The sequence below is a fragment of the Ornithodoros turicata genome, chromosome 3 (genome assembly GCF_037126465.1).
Source record: "Ornithodoros turicata isolate Travis chromosome 3, ASM3712646v1, whole genome shotgun sequence".
NCBI classification, from domain to species: domain Eukaryota; kingdom Metazoa; phylum Arthropoda; class Arachnida; order Ixodida; family Argasidae; genus Ornithodoros; species Ornithodoros turicata.
In genome coordinates this window covers 80,128,150-80,147,057 of record NC_088203.1, presented here as the reverse complement: position 1 = coordinate 80,147,057, position 18,908 = coordinate 80,128,150, and the positions used below count along the sequence as shown (strand labels likewise).

At 47.0% G+C, this 18,908-nt stretch overlaps 1 protein-coding gene across 1 annotated transcript; it reads right to left on the bottom strand.

Moving 5' to 3' along the window:
• Window positions 1-13,738: 13,738 nt before the first annotated feature.
• Window positions 13,739-15,051, bottom strand: LOC135387387 (uncharacterized). Its single transcript, XM_064616609.1, has 4 exons — window positions 15,001-15,051; window positions 14,321-14,413; window positions 14,195-14,248; window positions 13,739-14,071 (listed from the first exon to the last, which is right to left on the bottom strand). Exons 2-4 carry the CDS (start codon window positions 14,386-14,388, stop codon window positions 13,843-13,845), a joined length of 351 nt encoding a protein of 116 aa, XP_064472679.1. The 5' UTR covers window positions 14,389-14,413; window positions 15,001-15,051; the 3' UTR covers window positions 13,739-13,842.
• Between the last annotated feature and the right edge of the window lie 3,857 nt (window positions 15,052-18,908).

The following is an 18,908-nucleotide window of genomic DNA, read 5'->3' as shown; positions in this document are numbered from 1 at the left end:
CCATTTGGTTTGCACAAGCCGAAGCGCAGTTCCATCTGTCCGGCAACACTTCCCCGACCACCCGGTTCTACAACGTCATCTCGGCTCTGTCTCCAACAGCCGCCGAAGAGGTGCACGATCTCATCACCTCCCCACCACCCGAGAACCCGTATGACCTGCCTTGCTCAAACGCACTTCCACATCCGACCGCGAGCGCCTCAGGCAGTTGTTATCCGCAGAAGAGCTCGGCGATAGGCGTCCAACGCAGCTTTTGGGAGGCGATGTTTCCGCAGCCGGTGACCGATTCCTGCACCAACTTTTCATGCAACGCCTGCCAACTAACGTCCAAATGGTTCTGGCCACCGCGTCGAACCTACCCCTGGACGAGCTTGCTTCCCTTGCTGACGCGGTCATGGAGGCCGCCTCACCCCACCAAGTCAGCGTTCTTGAGCGACCTACGGCTTTAGAGAACGCCACTCCTCCGCCACAGGCCGACCATCGTCCCCTCCCCCTTTCTCCACCCGACATTCAGGAGATGGCGCATCAGATCAGCCACCTCACGCAGCTTGTCGCGTCATTTATCACCCGCCCGCGATCCCCAAGTCCGCGCCGCCCTCGACACCGCAGAGGACCCGTCGGACCTCCGATCACACTCTCGGTCGGACAGTTCAGGTGGCCTCTGCTGGTACCACCGTCGCTTTGGTGCGAACGCCAATCATTGCCTGCTTTCTTGTACCTGGACGGGACACTCGCCGGCTTCCCACTAATGGCGGCAAGTGGACCCGGCCTTGACGGCAGCCGCCTCTTTCACATCGTCGACCGTGCCAATGGCACTCGGTTCCTAGTCGACACAGGTGCTGAGGTCAGCGTCATTCCAGCCAGCAGCCGCTTTTCCCGATCTCTACGATCCTGCTTTTCTCTCAAGGCCGCCAACGCTTCTACTATCCCCGTACGGTTCAGAAATCTCTCACCCTGAACATCGGGCTGCGAAGAGATTTCCGGTGGCTTTTCCTTGTAGCAGACGTACTGACTTCTTGAATCATTTTAAGCTGCTCGTCGATGTCAATGGGAAGCGCCTGATAGACCGTACTACTTCCTTATCTGTTCACGGCCTCAAACTGCCGATTTCTCCATTGCGCGTCTTGTCCTGCTCTGCTCCAGACTTGCCCTTCGCCTCCCTATTGAAGGAGTACACTCTTAAACCCGTACCTTTTATTGTAACTTTTAGAAACATGTAACTTCTGTATAGACGTAGATTTCGAGATTTCTTATAGGTTACACCACTGTAACGTATATTTAGAGGTTAAAAGCGACCAAAGTCATGTCTTTACAACACGAATAGAAGTTACATCTCGGAAAAAACAAAAACATCTTGTTGTAACTTATAAATGTACCCTCTATACTCCGACACTGTAACTTCTAAGCGAAATCTCCAACGATAGTCTGTTTTCCTTTTGTTTTTCAGCATAATGCCGCGTTTCAGCCTCCCATTCGAGACGACAGTTGCGAATCTACGCTGTTATTTTTTATCTGTTTCAGCGTCACCTATACGTCAACTACATGTTATCAATGCTGCATGAACACAGATTATAAGTTCGCAGTCTGAAATACAGATAGTATGTTTCTTTCTAAAGGGTGGAAAACAATTGTCAATGCCGCAACCACCAAGATTTCCGATTTCGCTGCGTAGCCGAGCCTGGTCTAGGTCTATCCACACTGAGAGCGGTTTCCTTGAAACGCTTAACGCTCGTCGTCCGTCCGTTAACAAGTGTAATCTGTTTTAATCAGTGGTTTTCCTCGCGTTTATCATAGTATCGTCAGGAACACCGGAAAAGCTAGATGTCGCTAGCAAACAAGTATATTTTCGGTGTTCTAAGGGGAAAGTGTAGTGAGTGCGAAGATTGCAAAGAATATATAACCGACGTCACCATACTAACGACACCACCTAACTAACGACACCATATTAACGAACGTCACCACCGCAGCCCTAATTCACACACTTCATACACTGGGTAAGTGTACATTTTGTGCTAGGTACGTGCGTTATTTTGATAGCAAGAGCTCTTAGCGCATGTTTGTTGTGATTATGGCAAGCGTTTTGCGGTCTTGCATATGAACGCCACTTACGCTTGCTACTTTTCTGCTCTTACTTGGTCGCCAAGTCAATACACCGGCGTGCATTTTGCGAGCTGCGGATATATGCATCGAGATATATAATTCGCAGCTTCCTACTTGTTGTTTTCTTACGATATTCTAAGACTCAATCGCGGAGTGAACGCCTTCCCGCATTTATGCTGATTTGTACCTTGTGCTTTGTACGGATTTGAATGGTTCCGTAAATGTTACTCTCATTGCCCAAACTTTTGTTCCCAGGATCCCACATGCAGGTTCACATACCGTCACCAGCGCAATGCAGTACCTCACAAACTCGTCCCAGAGCGCCTCCAACGCTGATAACGCAGTAATGTAGTGTCTCCTGCGTTACTGTACACTCATATTCCTCAAGGTTGTGTGCGTTTTATGTAATACTGTATTGCCATTTGCGCTCGCCTCTGCAACACGAATGTGGAATAAATTTTTTTCTGCTGCAATTCTCCATTTCGTTGGGTGTGTTCAGCTTAGCAAACATAGGTCAGTTGTTTTGACTCGCTAGCTTCCTCGCACTTTTATGCATTGCTTCTCACTTAGAAGATAGTTCTTTTTTCCACATACATGGTAAAGCGACCATGGTTTCTCCTCACATCAGAATCGCACTTGTGCACAATGTATCACCTCTCGACAGACTTCTGTTTTTGTAATATACATATGTTCAAGATCTCCTTTTCTGCTGGGTCATTTTGGTACCTTGGTGTGTTCTGTAAATGTCTGTCGATATCCCACGCACAGGGTGTTTGTTTTTATTCGCATCACACCAGCGCTCATTTGACAGGTGGGTGATGTTAATTTTCGCAAATTAACCCATCCATAGTTACAAACATTTCCGACATTTCCTGAGGCATGTGTTTGTAACTACGGATCGAATAATTAGCAAAAATTCACATAACCCACCTGCCAAATGAGCGCTACTCTGTTGCGAATAAAAATGAACATCCTGTATAAAAAGCCGCACGTTGGCGTAACCTTTACGGGCAGGTGCTGGATTGAAGGCCGTAACCTCTAATTAGTGGGTTTCCTTGTAACTTTTATAAAAGGGGTCGCTCAGAGGGTACTGGTAGCTTCTGAAATAGATGGTAAAATATTGCGATTTTTTACCCTTTACTAAAGGGTACGGAGTTAAGAGTGTACCCGGCTCTTACCCAACCGCCGGACTGGACCAAGCCTGTCCAGCATGATGTTCTTCACTACGTCACCACCCGACACCAGGCGACAGTGTGCTCTTTCACCCTCTCACATTGGGGGTGAAGGATAGACGGATCTCCGATGACGCGCAATGAACGAAATAAAGAAAAAGTGGTGTTGCTTCACGAATTTTGGGGGGACGATCTACCGAACGGATTTTTGTTCTGAAAACGGCTACGATTTCAGGTGACCGTAAGGAACAGATGTTCTCATTGGGACAACTTCGTAGCTTTTATAATTAAAGAGCTAATTAACGATTTTTAGCTGATTAGTCATTCGACGGTTGAGCAACAGATGGCCAAGAACGTCCGCCGGCCCAGAGATGATAGAAGTGAAAATAGGATGTCTATAGCCCTTATAGTTTTTTTTTTAATGAAAAATCTGTATCGAAGAAAAAAGACACCCTGTATATTTACATACATAGGACCACCGTTGTTCCCGCTGTCCCCGCGCCAATCCTTATCCTCGTCATCAACGTCTCTGCAGTCAAGCATGCATAATAAAATGTGGTATTTGTGGTATGTGCCAAGGATTGTTTGCACCAATTATTTCTAAATGGAAGTCATTGATCAATTGTTGATTGTCAATAGCGTTGGAAAAGAACGTGAAAGGAACGAAAGGAACCGCTGGAAAGGAAAGGAGCGAAACAAACATCGTGTGTGTGAATCGTGAATGTCATCTATCCAGCGTCATCTATCCAGGACAAAAGCAGTAGAGAACAAAAGAAGAACCTGCAAACGTATCACCGTATGTCCCCGGCAGGGTACCCGTGCGGAAGACAAAAAAGAGCTCTACTTGTCAGCTATCGACCGTAGAAATAAAAATACTCACCAATTGTATGGTTCAAGAAAAATCCATCCCGTCTCACCCATTCTTCTTCTACGACCTTTTCTCCTGCTGTTATGCGCTGTAAGTTGTATTGCCCTTCTGTATCTTGTGATTTTGCTGTTCATCTTGTCATTCTATCTTTCCTTCTAGTTGTCCCACTGTGTGGTCAATATTCTCACGTGATGAAGTGCAGATTCTGCACGGAGGCTTGTCCTGCAAAAGTGAGATGCACCAAACAATTTCAACTTTGGTCTAGGTTAGTTTAACGAAGCTCCCAAAAAGGTAACTAGTTCTTTAAGGAGCAGCTGGCGCTTGAACGCATTCTAATTAAGCTGGTATAATTAGGGGTAGGGGTTTTCGAAGTTTATTTTTATTTTTTGCATATTCAGCAAGGTGTTCTTCGGAGTTTATTATTTTCCGATAATTCGGCGTTTTTCTTCGTTTGTTTTTTGCAGCTGAGGTAAAATCGGAAATTCCGAGAAAAGGCGATGGTTGTGAAACGACATACCCGGCAAAAACAATGCGACTCTAGCATGTAAAAACACTTACTGTCATGTTGCAGATCTTGCAAACAGCCATAGCTGTATACCGGGACCACCTAGCTGGTGACGTGAACATCTCGAAATTCGGATATTTCTTTACATAGATGCAGGGCAGCTTTCGCTTGCGTCCCATCTTCTGTCTGCGTCGCACGAACTAGCTGCATTTTCAAGAAGACAATTTGCATGTCATCTGTCCTGCCTTGTCAACTTTGGGGACGAGGGGAAGCACGAGACGCAAAAAGAAAGAGAAAGGGAAGTCCTATAGTCGGGGGCTGGACGTTTTCCAAGCAGATATACGAAATGGCTAAAACGACCTCAAGATGTCCTCATGCCGATTGTTGAGTAGAGTCACTAAGAAGGGCACTCATTCAGTGACTCCAATGTTGAGGTGCTTCTAGGCAACGGTGAAGTTCACCCGCATTACGCGCGCGCTTGTGTATATGCCGATGGTCTATTTATTAGAACGGAGAAAGAAAAGGATCAAAGATCAGTCAAACGGTATGTCGGCTTGCTATTCCGCAACAAAAAAGAAAACGAAAAGAAGAGAATTAGGAAATAAAGAATAAACTAATAAAAGACGAAAGAAGGATGAGACAGATTAAAGACAAATAAGATTTCTGAAAAAAGATGAGAGTAATATGTATACGAGGGTGAGAGGGGAGGGTAAGCCACTGACGAATGAGATGACAAGATTCGAGTTCACAGCCTGTACATGACACCTGTGTCGTTGAGGAACGTCAAAACTGCCTTGGTCACAGACCGCTGTGTGGGGTATCGTACTCTGCGAGCAGAGTGGCCAGAGAAAAGTCTGTGCATCGTAGCTCGAGTAGGCGTGTGGTGTGTAGCACGAGTACACGAGCAGTGGTGTGTGGCAACGAAATCCATCGACGGGTCGACGAACCGGAGATGATCGTTTAATGGGACAGCGCCCTCTTGAAACAGCCGAGTGCCGCTGTGCCGGATTCGGCGCATCTGTAATCGACATGCTGAGGCCGAAAGTGGTAAAAGTGGTAGCGAAGAGTTATCGAAGGTGACGTCCCCATGTGCTAAGCGTCTGCAAAGGCGTCTGCGCGAGTGTTTCCGTGCGGGCCGATGTCACTGGGTACCCGTTGGAAACACAAGCTATGACCCGAGAAGAGAAGTCGGTTGTATGCTGCGATTATCATGGCGCCTAGGCTGTCGATTGTTCTGGTACAATAATTTGCAGGAACATCTAGCGCCGCCTTAGTGTCCGTGGACACAGTCCACGCTCCAGGGGATGGTCCCGCTATGTGGTTCAACTCGGTCAGTATGGCGAAGAGCTCCGACTCTGTAGATGACGTTTCGTAGGAAAGTTTCTGCGCCACTTCAGCGTTTTCATGTGGGATGTAAAAGGCTGCTGTTGATCCGCCTTGAGACACTGATCCACCGGTGTAGACAGGACGTCGCTCAGAGTAAGCTGAGCTGAGGTGCTCCAGCGTAAGTTGATGAGCAACAGCGGGAGGTACAGGGTTTTCTTCAGAAGTCCAGGAAGAAGGTACATGCAATGAGGCACAAGGTCCAGGGATGCCCTACTAACAAATAAGGGATACTTTTGGAAGGAGCGTCGGGTGAATGCCATGGCAACGATATTAATAGGGGAGACCGATAAGTCTCGGTCGGCAATGTCCTCTACAATAGAATCCAAGGCGCATTGTAACCGGCGTTGAACAGTGTCTCGACGAGTGGCAGCTAGGTCCATATGCAGATGCCGTCCGCGTACAGAGTGATGCGGGTATGATCACGAATCTGTGCAGGAAGCGAAGCCGTTATAATGTTAAGGAGGAGAGGGCTCAATACACATCCCCGTGAAGCATCACGACGGACGAGATAGAAAGCGCTGTGGCGTCGCTAGGGTACGCGTCACCTGGTGCGGGGGCTCTTTGCGTCACCCCCCGCCCCAACCCATGCCCCATTAACGTATCCCTTTCCGTACCAGGCGATTCACGATAAATAAACATATTACACCACACTCAGAAAAAAGTAATGTGCCTCGTAGAAGGCTCCTCATGTTGTTTTTTGGCGTCATCGTGCCGCAGAGAACGGAAGCAAGCGGCAGTATTGATGCGGCGCGTCACCCCTTCCGTCGCTTCACCCGGTGCGGACCGCACCCCCCGCACCCCCCTAGTGACGCCACTGAGAAAGCGGTGTCACAATCCGTGGTGCGCACGAAGATGCGTCGGTCAGAGAGAAAGTCTTGAATTCATGAGACTCTGCAACCTCCTACTTCAGCTTCTTGTAGCGTCGCGACGATGGCATTGTGCAACACGTTGTCATATGTTCTCTCTACGTCGAGAAAAACTGCACCGGTGAGTTTCACCTCAGCCTTCGCTTGTTGCACTTCAGTGACGAGATCGAGAACGTTGTCAGTTGCCGAACGACCCAGACGAAAGCCTGCCATAACCTCAGGAAAAAAGCGCGCCCTTTCCTTACACACACGCACACATAAATGGGCTGATGATGTGGTGGGTCATTCTCCGCCGTTATGGCGGTACACTGCCCTATTGCGCTTGAGGAAGGGATTAGGAAGTGATGATGATGGAAAGGTGTCCTATTAGAGTTCGTCTATTAGTCCTGTGCTGGAGAGGAACTCAGCAACAGCTCGTAGGCCTCGCATCAGATGTGAGGGGTCCGACCATGGCACGAGAATTTTGGTGAAGTCGAACTGGCGTTGATCGACGCGTTGAAGAGCAGTTTCCATGAGGGAGCGCTCGCGATCGTACTGTCCGCAGACCAGGAGGATGTGATGGAGGTCACCGCGCACACCATACGTGGAACAGAGGCTGGACGCGCCGACACCGAGGAGGTGTTTGAAAGCCGGTGTAAAAGCCACCCATGTACCACCTTTCCAAGTACCAGAAAACTATGCGTTTCATTGTCTTCCCAACGGAGCTTGTGAAGGCGGTCGGACGAAAGGAATCAATACTATTTTGCGACTTGCCTCGTTTGAGAAGAGGTACAACCATCGCAGTTTTCAATCCGCGTGGAACTTTGCCTCTACCAAAGGATTCGTTAAAGAGCCTTAAGAGAAGCCGACGCACACATAAGGGAAGATTCCGGAGGGCTTTCTACGTCACCTGGTCAGCTCCAGGCGAAGTGTGCTGGGGGGAAATCCTCAGGGCAGATTCAAGCTCAACAAGCTTGAAAGGTACGTCCAAGGCAGGATCTGAAGATGAGGTCAGCACGATAAGTATATATCACGGGCAGAAGACAGCGCAGAGGCCGTGAGAGCGTGGTGAGGTGATCGCAATACTCCTCAGCGATCTGCAGAAATGAGCGCCCGGAATGTTGTGACAAGGATCGGAATGGGTGCCGCTGAAGAACTGGGTCAGAAAGCGCCCTGAGCATGGTCCAAATATCGGTGTAAGGGGGGACAAAGATGCAACGAAGTTCCGCCAGCGGTCGCACGCCAACTTACGTAGACGCCTTTAGACTGCCTTCTAGATCCGTCGAGGTTCAGCGTGATGCGATCAGCGCGACGACGGATGTCGCGGAACCCCTCTTATTCGGCGTCAACCGCCGAAAATTGCGCGTGTGCCTCGCGCGTTGTTAAAGGCTGTTGCACAGTTGATTTGGGTCAAGTGAGAGTCACTGAATAAGCTTCGCTTCAGAGTAGCGACACTGAGCTCCACAGGCGAGCAGGGAAGCCAACTTGTTTCCACTTCGCATAAGCCCCAAGTTGAGGAGCAGAGACAGCAAACCTAACAATGCTTGCCGTGGGAAGATTTAGGGAAGCGTTTGCATCATCTATGCATTGTCCACGAGACCGTCCAGAAGAGGTCAAAGTGAGCTTAAAGTGGTCAAGGTGCCCTACTGCAGGAACAACATTTCACGGTGCGCTCGAGAGATGGCATCGTGAACGTCGTCAGGTGACTAGCAGCGCGCGGAAGCAAGATGGCTGCTCCTGCTCGCTGTTGTAACTTCAGTGTCGCTACTTTAAAACGAAGATTCTGTAGTGATTCTAGGTCAAGTGGGTCACCCTCGCTTGTCGCGGACGCTGAGGGACGCTTGTCCCGCGATGAGAGGCCTATCGATACACAAGAAGGAAACGAACCCCGTCAAACAGTCATCAGGGCATGTTTTTTCTTGCTGAGCTCTTGGTTATTGGAACTCCGCAAAAGACGAGTTTTTTGGATAAGTCCGAATTGCTTGAACTTTCATGGTGTATGTTTTTGCCGATTTTTCCCGATTAAGCGCACAACCCGAGACGAGATCTTGCAGTGGCGCCGCTGTGCGGACATCCTACCGTGACGTCACGGGTAGGATTTGGAAGCAGACGACACAGCCGGAGACCCGTACCTCCCTCAGCGAAACAGTGACTTCTCTGTGTATCTGACGAATTTTCTCATTCTTTATGAATTGCTCGCTAGCTTTGGAATATTATATCGAGAAGCAAGAACGAAAAATCTACACATTTTTCGACAGCGCTTAAGAATTGCTCGTTCGGCAACGCAGTTTAAACATCAGCGACGTCATGATGTTCTGACTCACACTTTCAGGTGTCGGCTTCGAAACGAATTCAAAAGCACACAAAGAAATCATGTAAAGAATAAAAGATACCTAAGAACAAAAAGAACGAAATTTTATGTGTGGTACATAAGTAACACAAAGTAACTATTTTGCCTGAGGGAGAGGAAGATTTGAAAGCCGGAGACGTCATCTAATGTAGCCTTGTACCCTACGACGATGTGTGCATGACTTTCGTTGCAGTTGTGTTCCATGTATCAGCACTGAACCGGGGAGCCTTACAGAATCCGTGTGGTAATCGAGAATACAAAGGTTGAAGGCGCCTCACACACGTACAAAGACCTGTATAAGCTGGAAGACTGTAATGGACGAAATAAGCTGGTGTGCCTCTTGCATTTGGAGATGTGGGCATGCCTGATATTTGTAACTTTTCAAGGACTTCCGATTATAACGCCATTTACGAACCTCTTGTCGATGAAGCATACTGTGTTTCGTTGTGTGTACCCTTCTAACGGTAAAATTGGTACTGTCTCTCAGGCCTCCACACCGCCCCTTAATTTCGATTAATCTAAAAGCGCCATACGGAGGTTGCAACAACTTGTAGGCAGATCACACGTGTAAGACGACAATGCAGTGCACAGTAATATAGTTTCTATACACTGCATTCGGTTGTGCATGGTAATGTTAAAGGTGAACCTTAATTTCCCTATGCCTCTGCTCTCCTAGAACTTGAGGCTGATTCACATTACTGCGTTTGAGGCTGCCCCCGTACAGCGTCTTATGTGTCTTTGTTCCATCCTCAGGAATGTTCCGTTGCAATGATTCGCTCACACCGCACGTAGCACGCACGTCCAAGCACAAACGCAGCAGTGTGAATCGGCCTTTAGAGATGCAAGCATATAGTTGCTGTGCTGCTGCACATTCACAACACAAAAGAGTTTGTCGAGCTGCGAATGTTTTGATGCCGGCGGCATACTCGAAGTCTTCTGCGCTGAAGTACTTACTAAACGCACGAAACGTGTCTGGAAGTCCCTTTCCCCAGCTTTAATTTGATCAGCAATGCCTTCCGAAGCTTTTATTTTTCGGTATGATAATATGCTAATTCATAATAATGAAGCACGTCTTTTTTCCCACAATCGGTTCTACATCGCGGAACAGAGCAATATGCCACCATTCACAAACTGCTACAGGCTCCGCAATACCCCGCGTACTGCATTGACCCTATCCGTGATGTCACAACGTCGCGATCGCAGTACCACAAGTGGTCGTGCGCACCGCCAGAAGTGGTCACGCAGGTACAGTAACGAATTCATTGCTACGACAGACACACATGCATCACACCCCAAACCCTGCGTTTCCCACATGAACGTTCGATATGTGAAGTACAGGAAGATCACAGACGTCGCAGTCCTATCTTTAGAGATATAATTTCTGCGGATTCGACTCTACCAGCTTCAACACACACACACATAGACACACAAATGGGATGATGATGTGGTGGGTCATTCATCACTATGGCGGTACATCGCCCCATTGCTCTTGCGGAAGGGATGACAAAGGGGTGGTGATGAAGAACTGTCCTATTAGAGTTCGTCCATTAGTCCAGTGCTGGAGAGGCACTCAACAACAACTAGTAGGCCTTGCATCTGATGTGAGCCCTTGCATCCGACCATGACCCGAGAATTTTGGTTAAGCTGAACTGGCGTTTATCGACGCGTTGCAGAGCAGTTTTCATAAGGGCGCACTCGCGATTGTGCTGTCCGCAGAGCAGGAGGATGTAAAGGGGTATACCCACATGCGGTGCGTATGCCCGGAAACCGCTTTCCGCTTGTCATGCGCGGCTTGCCGCCTCCCCTCTCCGCTCCGCTCGCGAGTCTCTCGTCCACAGCGGGAACTCGTTAGACTGAGCTAGAGCCGATCAAAATGGCGAGCGACATCGAAGTTGAGCTACTTACCGTCATAAACGTTCTGCTTTTCACGTCTGTGCTTTTGCGAAATCGACAGCGTAGACAAGGGGAACGGAGGTTCTGGATCCATCCTTTGTGGCGCCACCGAAACGAGGAAGGCCAGGCGAATTGCCTCCTGCCACGTTTGCGCTGCACGGATGAAGCTTTCTACCGCGAGTAAGTCCAAGTCTTTACGATAGGTTCCAGTAACCAAACACTACACGTTCTCCTAAGACTTTTTCCTGCTTGTTTTAACTCAAAAGAGCTTTCTTCGAATGACCCCCGCGGCGTTCCACACCTTGTTGGGATATGTTCGGGGATCAATCGAACGCAGGGACACACGCTGGAGGAAAGCCATCCCGGCGAGTGAAAGGCTGGCATTGACTCTCAGGTATGTTTGGAACTAACCAAAACTGCGGGAAGAAAGTGCGCTATAGATTCAAATTGGCTTGTGTTGTGACCAATCGCAGCAGAAAACATGAGAACAGAAAACCCAAGACCTGTTTGATCCTTCTGAGAAAGTAACAAAGTTACTAAATGGATGGTTGTGTTGCTCATAATGCTACACACAACGCACACGTAATAGAAAATCAGACTACCTGTAGTGCGATAAAAGATTTAGGAAAGCATGGAAACATAATCTTGGCTGCCTCCAGGGCTGGAGCTTAACTTGAGTTTGAGCATTATAACATGGCACTGCGACATATAAGAAAGTTCTTTTCTGTAGGTTCCTGGCCAATGGTGACACGTTTCGGAGCGCCTCATTTAACTTTCTTGTTGGCCGCTCAACAGCCAGCAGAATAATTAATGAAACATGCGAGGCCATATGGAACTGCCTCCAGGGTCAGTACCTATAGCCTTTCCATCGACAACTGAAGAATGGAGACAGGTGATATGAATGATGTTAGCATGACGTGCATGTGAAGTGACACGTTGTTATATTATTATATCTTATAATACAATATTTACAATTATACATTTCTTCAGATTGCATCTGAAATGGAAACAAGATGGCAGTTTCCCAACTGCATTGGGAGCATCGATAGCAAGCACATTGTAATTGAATGTCCAGCCAAGTCTAGGTCGCAGAACTACAACTACAAGGGAACCTTCAGTGTAGTCCTCCTTGCCGTCTGTGATGCTCAGTACCGGTAGGCCTGCCTCCTACTGTTTAGCACCTTATACTAAAATTCTCTAATGTGCTGCTCAACACAGCTTCACCTATGTTGACATGGGGCACCTTGGCGGTGAAAGTGATGCTGGGATTTTTGCCCGTTCAAAGCTTCTGCAAGTGCTTGAAGGCAGTGACTTCGGCATCCCGGGGCCAAGGAATGTGGGGACAGCAGGGCCAATACCACATTGCATTGTTGGAGACGAAGCCTTCCCTCTCAGGACGTTCTCGATGCGGCCATACTCAAGAAGAGGTACGCAAACCAAAATGAAAATAAAACCTCTTGGACTATAGGTCACACTAGCTGTGTCTTGCCAGAAATAGTCTTATCCAAGCAACGTTGCCCATATTTTACTATTTCAGCTGCAAGTGAACACCACCACAAAATCTTCAACTATCGCCTGTCACGAGCCAGACGCCTCATCGAAAATGCTTTTGGCATCCTGGCCAACCGGTGGCGCATACTCAGGAGGCCATTTAAAGCGAAACGAGAGAATGTGGAGAGAATCGTGAAAGCATGTGTGGTGCTCCACAATTTTGTTATGAAGACATCTACATTATCTTCAATGTTTTACAATCCCATAGGTGCATAAAGACAACTTAGCTTCGTGTAGGGTATTTCAGCTGAGACAAGGTGTGTTTCAATCCCAGGGTACACCGACTACGAAGATTCCTGTGGGAACCTGCAGAGTGGAGCGTGGAGGGCAGACGGTGGTGATCTTGGACTGCTGCGCGGGCTAAGTGGAATTGGCTATCATCCCAAAAAGTCAGTAAACCGATAGATATGGATTCGTAAATGTCTTTGCTCACATCAGGCTTGCACTAGAATAAGCTTATCTGACACTTCACAAAGAAGTCTGCTCAGAAACGGGTTTCTTCCTCAACGTTTTTGCGGACGCACAACACGGGCTGAGTTAATGTGGGTCCAAACATTAATGCGACCTATTTGGCACTTCAGTGCCTGTAGCCTTGTAGCATATCAGAAATAAATAACAAATACGGTTTTCAGCATATGCAATCCTCATTGTTTACGTTAATTGCAGGTCAGCAGCAGCAGTCCGAGACAGACTTGCCCTGTATTTTGTGACTGAGGGGAAGTTGCCATGGCAAGACAAACACATATAGATCAAGGTATTTTCTATTCAGAAGTGCAGATGCATGTACTGTTCGGAACACGGTTGTCGAAGATCTCCATCCCATGGCCGAGCAGTCCCCTATCAGCAATCATGCACAAGGTAACTATACCAATACTGTCTCCATGGGGAGGCCATGCAGCATCACCTGTCAGGACATAGAACCATCACATACTCAGCATAGTCTGCTAGGGAGAGCAGTTGAACGTCGCCTCCCCTCGGGGAAGGTATTGGTATAGTTCCCTAGTGCGTGAAGTCACCTATAGGGAACCGCTCCGCCACAGGCTGGAGATTTTAGAAAACCGTGTTCCAAACAGTACATGCAGTTCATTCGTTTCATCTGTTTACACTACATAAATATACATTAGCTGACAAAGCAACATTGCGACAGACAGAGAGAACTGTCCACGAATGAGAGCTCAGCAGTCTGCACTGGTGGCCTCCAGTTCATACAATGCATCTCCCAGTTTGTGAAAGGCCTCTCTTCTCTGTGTCTTTCCTAGTTCACGTAGACGTGTAGCCAGAAACTGGCAGAAATGATGTACATCATCCTTTTCTGCTTGCAAAGTCTCCAACTTTGAAGAGCATGCTTCTAAGGATCGCTGTATTGACTGGTCAATCTGATTGCCAGTTCTAGATTTCTTGCTCCTGGGAGGAAAAAGATGTAGTATACATGCTTGGGGTACACCAGCGTCACTGAGGTCACTGAGGTGAGGTGTTTTCAATTTTCAAGTTATAGTGTGAAAGTACCTCGCATTTTATTGTACATACCTTCCAGCATGACTACAGGACTCCTGCAGTCTCTTTGTTGAGACAGTGGGTGGCCTAAAACAGCGAATGGATTTCAACGTAACAGTAAAGCTACCCGTACACATCAGCATCCATAACGATACTCACTGGTCAAGGCATGGTTCCCGTGGAAGTGTGGACTGGGAGACGAACTGAACATCCTGTTCCTGCACCATGTTGCTTTCTTCGTCTTCCTCATAGCTATAAAAAGAACAAGGGCGAAAAGAAATGTGACAGGTTTACTATCTGAGTGGTTACCATGTGCAGATGCTGGCGTAAGTGGATCATTGTTATGTATGCATCATTTTTGTTTCCTTATGTCAGTCAGTGCTTCTTAAACTCAATCTGCCGCACTGCAGCCCACCAAATACATAAAATATAGTGTCATAACCATCCCCGCATTTGTGGTGCATTGTCTTTAGAGTTGGGTGCGTAAACCGTAATACAGAGACTTGATTTCTTCTTGAATGGTAATAGTCTATTGCTTATTGTTCCTTGTGCACATCACAAAGTCTTATACCTGTTCATGTTAACAGGAAAAACAAAGTTTAAGTTTGTCATTGGAAGTGCCTCAAATCCAGGTTACGTGTTTTGCTGGAAGTACTGAATTTTTTTTAGGTGTGTTACATGTATTGCCAAATGTATTTCCTTTGTAATTTCTGTGCAAGAAAGAAAAAAAGCTACTCTAGACATAAAATGCAGTGTAATTGCTAAATATGTCGCATGCTAAATGGCTCATATTTCTATATCTGTCTCTGGTATCTCCATTAACCCAAGCATTCACTTACAATGAGTTGAAAAGATCTGTGACTGTAGTGGGGGTGCTTGATCCAGCAGAGGTACTGTGTTTTTAAGAAGAAATTGTATGTTATTCCTTGTACAAATGTTCGAAATGCAAGAAGTAAAATTAGAACTGCCTTGTACCAACATACCTACTGTTGTCTGGAATATTTGTTACAATGCTGCAATAAACAAATGCACACAAATAAATTAGCATGTATGTATGCCTTTTGCTCTAGTAAACAAATGTATTTGCTAATGACAGCCTTCTGCACTCAACAATCAATTGTGCATTGTAATTCAATTTCTAAGACCAAAATCGTTCAACACTTACGTCTGTGAAATGCTCCCTGAACACCCGGTTATAGTTTTCACTAATTCATAATGTTCCCAAGCTGGCGCCCCTGAACCACTTCTTTGATGTTTTGTGCAGCGATCCTTAAGATTTTTTCCATTTGGCCTCGCATTCCTTTCCTGTGAACAATGTTTCCTTAGCTTCCACCTTGATCATGATCGCCACTATGCCAACTATTTGCGCTCTACTTACCTGTGATGCCGTATTTAGTCCCGATGTCGGACCAAATACTTTTTTTTAGTCCGGTATCTTTGTAGGATGGCAATGATTTATCGTATAAACAGGGGTATAACCTGATATCCGCAATAAAATCACCGGTTGGGAGACGAAAACTGCGGCTCGCCATGCTTTCCAGCTGAGGACGTTGTCAAAGTCCCGGGAACCGCGTGGGAGGCCGGAAGAAAAACAAGTCGTGACGCGACTTCCGTTCAACACCTGATTGGCTGATGATGCGCGGAATGCCGCTAAAAATCGTGTATTGCGCGGTCGAGGAAAAGCGGAAAGCGGAGGCGGCTTTCGCAAGTTGGCGGCACTCCGCATACGCCTTTCCGCGCAGTTTCTCCGCATGTGGGTACGCGCCTTAATGGAGGTCACCGCGCACACCACACGTGGAACAGAGACTGGATGCGCCGATACCGAGGAGATGTTTCAAAGCCGGTGTAAGAGACACATTAAGTCTCATTCGGTGGAAGGCTGTGGTAAAGGAACGTGCCATTCGGCGAGGGAGAGTAAGCGACAATATGGGGTCAACGCAGTAACGTCAGCTCCAACATACACACACATACAACTGAGATGATTATGTGGTGGGTCATTCACCGCCGCTATGGCGGTGACTCCAAGACAATTGCATAAGTGCGGAAACTCTGGGCGCATATGGACATGGAACATCACAACAAAAGAAAGCGTGTATTTACAAAAGGGCTCCCCGACAACGTTTTTTTTTTCGTTCCTGGCGAACGTCATTAAGATACGGAAGTCGAAGTTGTATCACACAATATGATACACTGCGATTTCTCAAACGACATCTGACACAAGCAACGCTGTAATGCAATTGCGAATCCGACACGCTTGATATCACAGTGACGCCATAGAGAGCGAAGAACATTCATTCCTGACTAATGGTGTTTGCAGTAGGTTGAATTAGCGGCTTCTTTGCCAGGGTCCAGCGCTCCGCTCATCGGTTATCCCCTGGGGTCACTGCACTCAAACCATTCAGAAAAGATGAAAGGGAATCCTGACGCGATGAGTTGACATAACAGTCGATCAGTAAAGCTGCCTCGTGGGAACAATGGGTTCTGAAGAACAAGTCATTAAACAACTGTGAGAGCTTATTGCAACCGCAAATATTAATACCCACGATATATATATACTCATTGTGGCTTGTTACATAAAGGCATTGCAGCAAAAGACGCTTAAAGAACTGAATTGAATTGAGAGGGAGCGATGAAAGAGAAGATTCGTTTGTCTGGTGGCAGGTCATCGTGGAACTGGGGAGCTGCTCATAATTTGAAGGGGAAAAAAGTTATCACGTTTAGCTTAAACATATTCGTCTTGATTTCATTTAATTTCATTTAATTACCTGAAATGAATGGATGACGTTAAACCAGTGTTGTAAAACAAATGCTCATTCTCGTGTAGCGCAACAAAATCGTCACTCGTTGATGTTATTTGCAGAAGCAATATTCCTTTGTAATGACGTCAAGAGTGGAAGCATGAAATGAAGAAGAGTGAAGCGTGTAAATGTAATCATTTGTGCAACATGGACCATTGGCATATCTACCAGGGGTTACGAGAATGATTTGTTTTATGGCTTGGGTAATATCAACAACAACAACAAAAAACAACTCTCCCAAAATTACTTGAGCTGCCTACCTGCGCAAGCATGAGGAGCATTTGTACCTGCGTTACGATCTATACTTGGAAGAAGATGGCCTCATAGAATGCCTCATAGGTCCCATGCTTTGGACGAGATCACGTGAATACCCACCCGGTGCTGTGCAGCAAATGTGCTGACAACTAAAAAGTGACGTCATTGCGATGGTACATGGCGGTATCTATCAGGCGCGGTCACGAGCACCTGTTCTTTTTTTCGATCCTCGAAATAAGCTGGTAAAATTCCGGAACGAAAGATAACCAAAACGTGGGGCCCAACCAACACACAACCTTGTGCTTAAAGAGGCACTACACTCTCAAAAATGAACTTCACCTCATAGCATGCTCTTAGCCAACCATCATCTTGAATGATAGTGTTATCTGTCCTGATTTGTTGAAAACGGCAGGCGTACGCCTTTTTTGTGACACTTATGCTGTTCATAATTGTCACAAAAAAGGCGTACGCCTCCCGTTTTCAACAAATCAGGGCAGATAACAATATCATTCGACATGATGGTTGGCTAGTTGCGTGCTATGCGGTGAAGTTCATTTTTAAGAGTGTATGTTAATTTCATACTTGTTATCATAATTCAAAACTTTGATTCCGTTACGAAGCTGCAATCAAAATTATACTGGACTCTTTCTTGCTTCGGCGCTAAGCAGTGAACGACGCTTCAGCTCGTGCATCGGTGTTTGTAGTCCATGCTGTGCGTGCACGCGCGTGCCACGCCATTGAGCAGTCCCGGTGCAAAACACAGTGCGCGTTGCGAAGCAGACTGGCGTCGCTTTCGGAGGACGTGAAGATAAATGTTGTCAGTGGAGCATTCGCGAGAACTGTACTGGGCTACAGTTCAGTGAATCGGTATTGGGAAATGCAGCAGTGCACGTCATGCAGGGCACATATGGGACACTACGATCGGACCCGCTCCAAATTCATACCCCCGCGATAGGTACACTCTTAAAAATGAACTTCGCCGCATAGCACACTCCTAGCCAACCATCATCTCGAATGATATCGTTATTGAAAACGGGAGGCGTACGCCTTTTCTCTGACAATTATGAACAGCATAAGTATCACAAAAAGGGCGTACGCCTCCCGTCTTCAACAAATCAGGGCAGATAACAATATCATTCGAGATGATGGTTGGCTAGGAGTGTGCTATGCGGTGAAGTTTATTTTTAAGAGTGTATGCGCGCGCTTCTCCTGCTGTCTCATTGGCTCCCGCCAATCTTCGCCTCCTGGGGATCCCATTCGATGCCGCAAAAGACGACTTTCTTTTCACCGCGTTTTTCTCCTAAACGGCAGCGTTGTGTGAACTAATTTTGTTGGAATCTTGCTAATTGAAACACGAACTTTCATTTGAGAGCAAGTTGTTTTTGCATTTTAGTGCCCATTTAAGTAACGGCTACGGTGACAATCCATAGAAAATGAGGGTATTGCACGTGATGCCTCGTGTGAACAACGAAGAAAGCAACTGATATGATACAGAACACAGTAACGGCACGAAAACTGCGCGGTGATGAAAGAACGAATAACCGAGAGACACGGGACACGCAGAGAAACACGAAAAGCTATCTTGGTAAGTTTCCATGTTTGTCTGCGCGTCCCGTGTCTCTCGGCTATTCATTCTTTCATCGCCATGCACCACCTCTCCCTTTTGTCGAACGAGGTGATGTAATTGACCGCTT